Source organism: Trichoplusia ni, chromosome 14 (genome assembly GCF_003590095.1).
Source record: "Trichoplusia ni isolate ovarian cell line Hi5 chromosome 14, tn1, whole genome shotgun sequence".
NCBI lineage: Eukaryota > Metazoa > Arthropoda > Insecta > Lepidoptera > Noctuidae > Trichoplusia > Trichoplusia ni.
In genome coordinates this window covers 8,913,788-8,925,370 of record NC_039491.1, presented here as the reverse complement: position 1 = coordinate 8,925,370, position 11,583 = coordinate 8,913,788, and the positions used below count along the sequence as shown (strand labels likewise).

The window sequence follows — 11,583 nt, the reverse complement described above, 5'->3', positions numbered from 1 at the left end:
ATCAAGGCACCTGCAGGCGTTGAAACTTTGGTAGTTAATATTAAACTTACAGCTCTTTTAAAGTGAAATAAATTATTGAGATCATCATCGGCCTAGCATTCTTCCAACTAGGATTCAGATAATTGCCAGTGTTTTACAAGGAGCGACTGCCTATCTGACCTCCTCAACCCAGTTACCTGGGCAACACGATACCACTTGGTTAGACTTTTCAAGCTTCTGACTACTTGTAACAGCTGTGAATGCTGTAGGAATAACAGCTGTGACCCACAATTCAACGTGCCTTCCGAAAAACGAAGGAACTTAGTTTAGAGTTATAATAAAGATGGTCATCATCTACGGACCAAATAAATTATTGAGATATAGATGACAAATTTGTTTACTATAAGGCACCGCTGCCCAATGGTGAGAATAAGAGACTGTCGGAAACAATGCATAGAGAATATTGGCACCTGGAATCGACTATAATAGCTGTGCGAATGAACTGAGTCATTGCTCAATCCATTTCTGTATGGAAATGAGCTTCTGACGAATTGTGATATTTACAGTCTGATATTGTTATTAAATAAGAAAGAAAATCAAGCTAAAATCCATTTGCGAACATAACTATTGTAGGCATATGTTTTATTGAACGAAATTCCCTAACCGTCAGCATTCATTAGTTCATATTTCCCGCTGTTTTCTTGAGTGGCCCGCCACTAAGTACTCCGGTGTAGTACACCACCCTTGGTGAGCTAGGCAAAGAAATTAATGCCTTAATATATTTCTGACTTTTTGGTACAGAACTCTAAGATTTAATACATGTTAAACAATCGTGATAATACATAAAGTTTTAGGGTTCCGGTGTCCTATCTTTTGTCCTACAAATAAAGGGATGTCCAAACTTTTAAGACCGTAATAGATATCTTTAACGAAACCTACATTCGATTTTAGTTTTAAAAATTCCTTACATAAAGCTTAGTTTTGCTTGTGATGCAGATATATAGTGATTTTGTTCTCAATATCGTTATGCTATTTGTTGACCTTTTGACCGGAAAATGTATGATAACACTCAAATCAGTCATATTATTATGTAGGAGATTATTCACAGACAAAATAAAAATACGATTCAAGATTTGAGAAAGGCATTATCATACAGATTTAAGTATAGAACTGATTACTGGTTTACTATTGGGGATATTTTTGGCTGTATGGCGGATACACCCACATACACGTTTAGAGAAACTTATTATTTAATCACATCGTGACTTCATGTGAAATGTTGTGATAGCTGTGGTTGTTTATGTTATTCTATGCAAAAGGTAAAACAACACTTTAAAAAGTCGAACCTTTTTTTAATGTGACTAAAACTCGAGAGCTTGTCACTAGTCACAGTAAAAAGTTTCTTAAAAAAAACTCTCTTGAAATTTAGTACTTTTGAAACTAATTGAAGATATTTTTCATCGGGAGAACTATTCACTATGAAATGATGTATCATTATGATATTAGGATTGCTTGACTAGTTTCGGACCTAACTCGAGTCCTTAATCATCATCAATTATTGTCAGCATTATGGCCGTTATGAACAGAAACGTTGCTCTATGCATGATAATATTACTTTAACACAAAATAGCAGGTTCTTGTACTTCAATATTTTACAAGAGATCGTCATTTTCACAAGCTAGCTTTGTTTTCACCGCAAAGAAACATTTTTCCAGCCGTGAGTCATTAACAGGCGACGCAGAAAACTGATAAATTTTCACATCACATCTTATAGGTATTGCTATTTGTTTTGTTTAACCATCTTAGTCAACAATGTGTAGAGTAGATAACATTAGGTTTAAGTTCACCGAGGAATCCCCTTTTCCATACATACATTTGCATCGCTGTAAGAGTTCGTGTTATTTGGGTTACGTAAGCAATTAAATAAAACCTCATTATTTTTTTGCAGTTATAAAAAAACACGTGTCATTAAACGGGTATATATTCCGTGAATTAAAAATAAACAAAATTATGCTAGTCTACTTTCTATATCACGAAATATTTCAAGTTATATTCAAATACAAGATTTTTTGATTCCATTTTGTGTACTTAAAGATACTGTAACGAACGTAAAATTGAAAATCGTAAATTATTCAAATGCAATTAAAAAAATATATGATTTATGTAACTTTATTTGAACGCCACAAAGTAGGTAGCTTAAGTAGATAAATCCTCAAAAACCTGTTTCCAAATCAGTTTTAATCTTACTTATTAACCTACTAATATACCATTTATTCGTTAATGAGTATACTAATATTGATTACCTATAATTTAAATAACATAAAATATTTTATTATTATTCTAGAACTATATGGAACCAGTATTATTAAAATCGTCTCCGTTATTGTTTTGTATTTACAAGAAGTTCGCATGTTTATCTCTGTTTCTCTGTTTTGAACTGCACAGAAAGAGACAGAATGAGGATTCTGCAAAGTTTATTTATGTTCAGTGCATAGCTCTGCCAATATTATTAGTTTGTGCCTTTGGGTGGAAGTGTGTGTGTTCAAAATGGAAATACTATTTAATATATTTGTGCTATTTTTTGTTTTCGTGACTGTGAGTGGAGGTAAGATGTTTTTTTTTTAAATACAGTTTTTTTTTATTCTAATTAGTGTGACTTACAAAATCAGTAACGATATTTAAAAAAATAACAACATAAAACGAATTAATTTACAAACACAGTTTTTATACAAAGTTAAATTGTTTGAACTTTAAATAGTGTTTGTATGTTATAATTTTTTATGAATTCAATAACCTTTTTAATTCCGATACCAGATATTATTTTCCTATCAAACTCGTTCTTTTAAAAAACGTCCACGTCGACGACGAAAGTGTCACTAATTATTTTGAAACGCTAACACAGAATCTCATAATAGAAAAGTTTGTAATAATTAATCACCGTTTATGATTCATACTGACTTTTAAAAGTGATAGATTCTTACGTATTTGTTGGTAGGAAACACATGTACGAAGTAGTTATCATGCAAAAATATCAGTTGCGGTTAGGATTAATCAATAATAATTAATTGTCTACCAATAATTTATCGAGCCGTTAAGCCAAGTCAGAAGAAATAAACAAGTTAATTTATTGAACGCCTTATTGTTATTGAATAGCAACTTGTTGATTCTCAAACATTACTTGCTAACTTATTTTCCTTTTTATTTAGTCGTTTTACATGTTTACCCGACCTTCTACAAAAGGAAATTAAAACACAGTTTTTATGTTGTAAAACATGTTTTTTTTTGGGATTGAAGTAATAATCTGTTCAGTCATAAAAAAATCTTAATCTTGATAGATTAGCATATAGTTTGCTATTTTAAATCCAAATAAAAAATTATGTTATTTGTATCCACTTGCAACACTATGCGTATTGTTTTATTTTTCCATTCATCATCTTCATTTATCACCATAATACCATTCATTTTTCCAGATTGCGGGGTAATCACCAAAGACGAATGGGATGGTTTAACCCCAATCCATGTGGAGTACCTCGCAAGACCAGTAGAGCTGGTCATCATTCAGCACACTGTGACGTCAACGTGTAATACTGACGCCGCCTGCGCCCAGATCGTGAGGAATATACAAAGCTATCACATGGATAACTTGAACTATTGGGATATTGGGTCTTCGTAAGTTTTGTTTGAGCATTCTTTACTTATTAAATATCTCAGTTATGGCAGTCTAGTGGTATGACATTTGGATTGCCAATTTTAGGGTCCTAAGTTCTGTTTGAACATACTTTTTGAAAGCTTAGTGTATGAAGGATTGCAACGCATTGCCATACCTATACTAACACAAAAAACGCGGATGTCGTGGCACGGCGGTTCAGGTTTAGTCAAAGTCTGACACTACCCCCAAGAGAGTTGGAGTCCAAGAGGATTTCCCTGCCTGACCAAAAAAAAGGTATGATAGCCTAGTGTCAAGTTCGTACGTTGTTGGTTCAAATCCCAGTTTCAAATTTATTTTTCCTAATAATGCTGCTTTACAAATTTTAATATAAAAGTTATTAATGTTGTAAAAAGTTAGCTAGGTAACTTTCAAAATAAAATGTGCTTATTACAAATATCATCTTTCTAAAACGGCGAAATATTTCAAACACTGCAATTATTACCACATAGCAAAGTTGAAAAATGTTGAGACGTGCCGCCTATCACACTTCATTGTTTAAAGGATGTGTAAAGCCACTTAGCTGCCTACAGGCGTAGTAAACTGTTCCCAAGTTGTACATCAACTATACGATAAGAAGGAGGTTCTATTACCCACCTGAGGCCTATTATTACGAAAAGATACACTTCTCTACTACGTGCAATACTCGCTTCCGCAAGTTTTACTTTCAATGGTAACAGTAGGATCCCATTCCAGTTGTATACTAAACCCGGTTCTTTTAGTGTGTATTTGATATACTTACCGTAATCGCGATCTTTGTTTGCGTCTGTGTCGAAAAGTTGTCATGAATGCGATTAATACGTTTTTGAGACAAACAATAACGGTACTCTTTAACAAAACTGGTGTGAGACTATTACCCTACTATGTTGGGGTCAGCTTCGAGTAGTGCCGGATGCAGCTAAGTACCAGTGTTTTGACTTCCTCAACCCAGTTACTTAGGCAACACGATGTCTTCTAATAAGACTGGTTTAAGTTGGTGTGTTGTTGATGTTGGTGACTGGTCAAAGGTGTATGAATAACCCACAATTTAATGTAAATGGCCACCTATCTACGTATGTACCGTGTCAAGCGTAGCTTAACCTGTGTTCGTCCAATTTATGCAACTTGTTTATGCAGCAGTTAATAATTTACTACATTATGTTACGAATGTTACTTTAAAAGAAATAAAATCTTGTACGGGTATGTTCAACACATTTTATATCATCGCGGTCCGGAGGAAAATCTAGTGAAAATGAAATTTGCCTCGGGCTGCAGGTAACCGGGTAGTAGAAAATGTCGTTAGAATAACGAGTACACCATTAAACAGTATCAAAATTGTTATATGAGTATTTTTTATTTAAATATCGCGTATAAAACGTTATATATACGCGTATATAGTTTGATTTTTAAAAGGGCTTTAGAAGAAAATTGTACCTAGCTCAAGACATGATCACGTTTACAATATCAAAATGTGTTTTCGTTTATTAAAATTTCTTAAGGATTTAAAAATCTAAGTCGTTATATAACACAACACAAATTATAAACGATTCAACCTTTTAATATAAGGTAATCCTCACACTATAACTCAGCATTATATCCTCACTTCAGACAAACATACCGAATGCTGCTTTCAATGAGGTTTCATACACAAACCATACCAGAATACTAGGCTCTGTATTACAAATTGTCATAAACATTTCCATTCATAAATTCCCTTTCGTTAAGAGAAAAAAAATGAAAATCATATTTTTCCTTAAATTCCAGGTTCATTATTGGTGGTAACGGGAAAGTTTATGAAGGAGCTGGATGGCTACACGTCGGCGCTCACACGTACGGATATAATAGAAAATCAATCGGAATCACTTTCATTGGAAACTACAACAGTCAGTATATTGTCACCTTAATTTTAATTATTTTTTTATACCCTGACGCAAAAAGTGGGGAGTGCGACTGATAACGTGTCTTAGCCGAATTTTATTTTCGATTTTACGTGTTGGACTATGTATAAAGTTATTCTACGTAAACTGTGTGTTATAAACCTCTCTACAGCTTACTGCTAATCTTCTTACACTTAGGCGGACGGCAAACTAATCGCTGCTTTAGAACTTATAAAACGATTTCCATTACTCTGAAATTCCAAGATCTAAATAATATATAACAATAGGTACTTCAAAAACAACAATTTAAGTATTTTTCCTCTCATTTCCGTCCACTTTATATTCATAGCTAGCTACACTATAACCATAAGAGTTCATCAACTATTAACAAAATGGAAGTTAGTTTGAGGCGCGAATGTTATGAAAACTGAAACGTATGCTCAGTTACACGTTTATTTTCAACTGCAGTAGAAACTACTCGTACTATTTCTAGAATCTTAAAAGTTTTGCAAGTTATTCGAACCAGAAAGGTTCCATTTTAAATTTTATTATGCACTAACAAACGCCAGATGAATATTCTGATTCTTTAAAATATTATTGTTGGATCAAAGATTTGTACTTCCGACATTTTCTTTTCCAAGAAAACTTTTCAAGTCGAGTTCTTTAAAACAGATATAAATTATATCTGTTTGAAGAACGAACTTTTTATTGATTTATCGGGATACCTCGATACGTTTATACCGGCCTGTTATTCTACTTTGTAAATTCGAAACAAACAAATTGAAGGCAAAAAAGCACATGTTATATTTGCAATCTAAGGACAACCTCATTATAAAATTTGATTAGTCCATCCTCTCATCCTCTATTACTCCAGCATATAGATAATAAGGACTTTTATGTCAATAAGTCACTTTTTCACTAATTTCTTACAGAATACTCTACTACGAGAAACCAAAACAGCCTTAATAGTTTTAAGAGATACCTATCATTTCATCACTTATCTTGACTATCAAAATTATTAACAAAAAATCTTTTCAGATGACAAGCCAACTCAGAAGTCCTTGGATGCCCTGAGAGCATTGCTTAGATGTGGTGTGGAGCGAGGTCATCTCACCGCCAACTACCACATCGTTGGGCACCGACAGCTCATCAGCACCGAGAGTCCTGGCAGAAAACTGTACAACGAGATTAGAAGATGGGACCATTTCCTCGATAACGTAGAATCTATTAAAAACTAAAGTTGTTTTCTGCTTTATTTACGAGATTAGATTTAATTTTTGGCATTTACTTAACTATTAAAGACGTTAATGGTGAAATAGAAAAAACATAGTTTTATAATCACAAACGTTTCAATTATTTGCCTCTACATCTTAATACGAAGAAAACTATTCAAAAGGTAGTAAATAGTGCCACGTCAAAGATGCAAAATGCTAACACACAAATAAAACACTTCAATTCTTTTGAAAGTTCATAGAACAATGAAAAGTGTAAAACATTTTGCAGGAAATAACTGCAACTAGTTGATTAGAAAATCATGAAGCTGGACCGAGTCTTCAGTGGAAATAAAGCTTTTATGTTACAGGATAGGAAATTAAAATACAATTTTCTTTATTTAACATGGAAAAATATACATTTTCATATGGCTTTTACTATAAATTATTTCAGTAACCACTAAAGCTATTTTGACACGTTACACAGGTATTTAACAAGCCAAAGTTAGATCCTTGTTTCATTAATCTATAAATAGACAAGAAAGGGTTGAACCGCAAAACCTAATTCCAGTGATTCCCTTATCAGCACCTGTTACGCTTACCCTTTCCTAAATGTATCCGGCGTTAATAGTACCTGTTATAATTACTTCCAAAGGTATATGTGAGATCTGAACAGGCACCAACAACGTTTGACTGGAGATCCAAGTTTGCAAATTATTTGGAGTAAGTCTATGGTATTCTTGGAAACTTGGAAGATTCTGCTACAAAGTCCAAAATTTTCCGTTTAATACCAGTCGATGAGCAAAATTCTTGTTTCGCAATGAAGCAGTGGCAATTACTTAAATTAGGTTAAAAACGTTGCACAGGTCAAGGTGACCAAAGGAAGAGCATTTTTATTTAATCGACTCGCTCTCAAAAGAATTCCCTTTTTGTGGCTTAGAAAATCTTAGAAAACTTTAGTCACTTACAAAGACACCCAGCCTTGGAAAAGCCTTCGTGAATCACACAAATGGTGGAAACGCGATGATCGTCTCACGACACGTCGAGCATAGCGCCTATACAATAAGTCATTGCAAAAATCTAATGAAATAAATGAAAAAACGTTTTGAATTTCTGTGTGACAATATATATTATAAAGTTAAAACATATTTGGGGTACGTATTGACTATTATAAATAATTTAAGTGTTGCGAACGAGGTTTATTCCTCGCTATCTTGAAGCTGAAGCCTGACTTCGTACTGGGATCGATACCATATCCACCAGCCGAGCGCGTGACGGGTTGCAGCTGATACTATCCAGCAGTAGTAGCAGACCTGGAAAGATAAGATAAGAATATTCATTATAGCCCTTTTCCACGTAAATGACAAATTAGAATTGTTCCAGCAGAATATTTTCTAAATGCAACCGACAAGAATTGATTTTTGCGGTTTGCACTACACTGAAGATCCGTCAATGAATGTCCAAAGTGTAACATTTTTTGATGAAGTATAGAATTTTGTCTAGTTGTGTTCTCCATTTTTCTCTACATGACGTTATGTAGGTAGCTTTGTAAAGCCTAACTATATAAAAGAACGCGTAACGAAAGTCCACATTCCTCGTCTAGGTGTGTGACAAAACCCGAAAAACATAAATACCGAGTTCAGGCCTCTCCTTCGAGCGTTCACGCCACGTCGTCGACACGCAGTCCATTCACGGTAATTTAGGCACTAAAAGCAACCAAACACGGACGTGGTAGAATCAAACCTAACGCGTACGACTTTATTACGATCGGTGACGTCACCAATGGACTATTCGAGTTCCAATTATTTTTCGTCCATGATACTTTAGTTCCATATGAAATGGACGATAAAGAATCGTGAGGAAAATTTATCCGTATTTGATTTGGATTCCCATTGTTAGTCTCTTTGCCTATGTTTAAGGTTGTAATGTTGGTATGTTACTTACAAGCGTCATGCAAGCTAGTACGAAGGTCGAGGCTAAGGGCCAAGGCGTCACATGGCTCTCCTGCGTCATCAGGCCGGCTAGCGTGCGTCCTGACAGCCACGCGGCCAGCACGGCGAGCGGCGACATCAGCATTATGCCGAGACTGTCCACCATCAACTGTAAGTCAAGGAAGGTCTTCATTAACTTCCCAGCTTGAAGCCAGGTCCAGTTCATTTAGAAGGGAAATATATTTTACCACTCTAGGCAAGGTATTGTAATATTTTATCTTCTGATACAATTCATTTTCTTGATTTCAAATACTCATCTCTCTTTTGCATCACAAGCCTTGAATAGAGCTCTATTTCCCTGATATAACTAAAGGTGCTATTACGGTGCGCACGACTAAACTTGGGTCAGGATTGTGGAAAATACTGTATTGTTTTGAGGACATGGTTTAATGGGTTGGGTACTTTAAGTATCACAAGTTCTAAAAGAAATACAATTTCAGCAAAGTGATAGTGTCCGAATTTCATAAATATACATGGTTCCTTTTTGGTACTCTTGGCAAAGAAATGTTTTTGCAGGAGTCTACGTGCTGTTTTATTATTTTAATGAGCATCCTATTTAATTTTCCTTATAATAACATGCTTACCCTTTGCGTGAGCAAGAAACGTAAAACTAAGTAATTATAATAGCACCAGGTTATAATAACGGACCCGAAATTTGTTCTGTAACCTCATTTAAATCGTTGTAAACATAAATTGTGTGACTACTAAAATATGTAGCGTAAGTCCTTTGAAATATCTATTTAAATTTGGACCAAATATTGTACTAATAAATATTCATCATTTCAGATTTTCTCAGTTTTATATTACATTTTGTGGGACTATCGAACATTAGAAGACCTATACGTGTTTCGTGTTTTATATTGTCTTGGTTCGTTTTCTCTAAATCAAAATTGTCTATTCAAATAGCTGAACAATATTACAAACGTCATGATCTTTCCATTTCATATTACATTCATACCTGTTTAGCATTTTGGCTCAACACCCACATAACCAGTGCTCTCGGTACGCCGTATCTATGCACGCGTCTCGTCGCATAACGGGTCCCACACAGCTCGCATCTAGATTTTCCCGATTCAGTCAACCATCGCTCCAAACACTTCACGTGGACCCTACCAACGGTTCCGCGGCAAGAGCATGCCGATATCAAGCGCCCGAGTTCTGGCGATAGTGCATCTCCTCCGTGACAAATGCGACACATATCATCTAAAGAATGCGTACTCGTCCTTTCTTCATCTTCTGTCGTGTCAATTATATTAGTCACGTTCTCTGAACTGTAAATCTCATACTCTTGTTCCCAATTTATAGCACCGGTAGCAGTATTACGTCGATTCGTATCAACGGCTTTATTCTGCTCTATGATTGGCATTCGACGTTTGGGACTTCTCACTTTGATACGATGTTGGCGCGGGTGTTTGTCTCGCCTCAGGGGTGTCCTTTCTCTATTTAATTGTCTGTCATCTCTTTTTTTCAGCGGTTCGATCGTAGTAGAAACTGGTCCCTTTATCCGATCAGCAGATAATTCCTCTGTAGCAGTTAGCATGTTGAAAAGGTCTATGTTACTTGAACTAGCTGTTACGTCTTTGTCCATTGTTGATGTGGAACGTTTTTTGACCGTCATCACTGATGATGCACTCTCACATTCAGCGACTATTTCTAGGGTAGAGTTTTTTGAACTGTTCGGATACATTTTATGTTTTGTTTTAGAAGATTTTGTTGCAACGAAGTTATTGGTCATCACTTTTATCTCTGAATCGGAGTCGGAGTGGCTAAAAAAAACGATATCATTAAACTTTACGAGAGCATGAATGATACACTTATTCTCGCAAAAAGAGGTAACGGTGGATCTTATCTGGTAATCTAATAAACCTTTTTGAAGTCTTATACAAGGCAGCATAACAAAGTAATTTCTATAGTTTGTGCATTACTTTTAATTCAATAAAGAATATAACACTATGAATTAAAATTTGTTTGCCAAGTCTTATGATCATAAATTGAAATAAAGCTAAATAATTAAGTAAAATGTATTATAAAATGAACACATAAAACAGTAGGTAAACGTTGGAAATCAAATACAGTTTTTGACGTCTAATTTCGGTTTGTTTACTGTGTACCTACCACCGACCGAAATATATCACTATACTGGCCTTAACAACAACGAATCCTGTTCAAAATTCAAGATAAGCATATACGATTATTTCCTATATAAGCACTTTTATTGTACCAGCTTAATCTGCATAAAGGTCGGCTTAAGGCAAAGAGGGTGCGGCAAATATCAACATTAGTGAAACTAATGCAATTGGACCTCTAGAACTAAACAATTATGTTATTTCTACACGAAAACTTTGTACCTGGATTGCAAGCCATTTTGCAATTTTGCGTCCCTACCGGCGATCTCATTCTGAACAGAGAACCTCCGACGCCTCGTATTGGGCATTTCACTGAAAATTTAAGAGAATTTTTAGTTTTGTAATTTCTAAAATTTTTTTGTTACAACATTTGACGCATCATTTTTGATGTCTGTCAATGTTCGTAGCCGGCCCAAGTATGATAACTTTTTAAAGGACTAATGGCGTTAAGCGCGGGTTTTTTTTTCAAAAAGAGGTAAATTTAATTTAGTCTAAATTATTGCTATCGGAACTTTTCATTCGTACAAGCAATTTTTGACCATATCGAAATATGTATGTTTCAAAAATTATTAACTGTTTAGATAATGACATTGATAATTAAATATTTCACAAGAAATCTTTTATTAATTTGTAGCCAATATTTGGCTAGGTTTTGTTGCATTTCTACAATAAATTACAGCGCAAATTTAAAAAAAAACGACTTAAATTCTTAAA

General features: G+C 34.6%; 2 protein-coding genes across 3 annotated transcripts; one reads left to right on the top strand and one right to left on the bottom strand.

Annotated features, from left to right (window-relative positions):
• Nucleotides 1–2,479: 2,479 nt before the first annotated feature.
• LOC113500602 (peptidoglycan recognition protein) lies at nt 2,480–7,185 on the top strand. The gene is made up of 4 exons (XM_026881456.1): nt 2,480–2,584; nt 3,450–3,648; nt 5,429–5,547; nt 6,580–7,185. The coding sequence occupies exons 1-4, from the start codon at nt 2,527–2,529 to the stop codon at nt 6,777–6,779; spliced, it is 576 nt and encodes a 191-aa protein (XP_026737257.1). The 5' UTR covers nt 2,480–2,526; the 3' UTR covers nt 6,780–7,185.
• A 677-nt stretch (nt 7,186–7,862) lies between these two features.
• On the bottom strand, nt 7,863–11,301 carry LOC113500601. 2 transcript variants are annotated; one of them, XM_026881454.1, is made up of 4 exons: nt 11,092–11,301; nt 9,702–10,509; nt 8,697–8,870; nt 7,863–8,065 (listed from the first exon to the last, which is right to left on the bottom strand). In XM_026881454.1, exons 1-4 carry the CDS (start codon nt 11,175–11,177, stop codon nt 7,952–7,954), a joined length of 1,182 nt encoding a protein of 393 aa, XP_026737255.1. In that variant the 5' UTR covers nt 11,178–11,301; the 3' UTR covers nt 7,863–7,951. The 2 variants fall into 2 exon arrangements, with proteins under 2 accessions (XP_026737255.1, XP_026737256.1); XM_026881455.1 differs by having other exon boundaries at nt 8,697–8,852.
• Nucleotides 11,302–11,583: the final 282 nt, after the last annotated feature.

Bases quoted from the DNA above. Each gene is read 5' to 3' on its own strand.
- LOC113500602 (XM_026881456.1), top strand. From the start codon at position 2,527: ATGGAAATACTATTTAATATATTTGTGCTATTTTTTGTTTTCGTGACT. The intron at 2,585-3,449 runs GTAAGATGTTTT...TCATTTTTCCAG, and splicing joins TTTCGTGACTGTGAGTGGAG to ATTGCGGGGTAATCACCAAA. The intron at 3,649-5,428 runs GTAAGTTTTGTT...CTTAAATTCCAG, and splicing joins TATTGGGATATTGGGTCTTC to GTTCATTATTGGTGGTAACG.
- LOC113500601 (XM_026881454.1), bottom strand. From the start codon at position 11,177: ATGCCCAATACGAGGCGTCGGAGGTTCTCTGTTCAGAATGAGATCGCC. The intron at 8,871-9,701 runs GTATGAATGTAA...AAGTTAATGAAG, and splicing joins TGAGCCAAAATGCTAAACAG to ACCTTCCTTGACTTACAGTT. The intron at 8,066-8,696 runs GTAAGTAACATA...TTATCTTTCCAG, and splicing joins TACTAGCTTGCATGACGCTT to GTCTGCTACTACTGCTGGAT.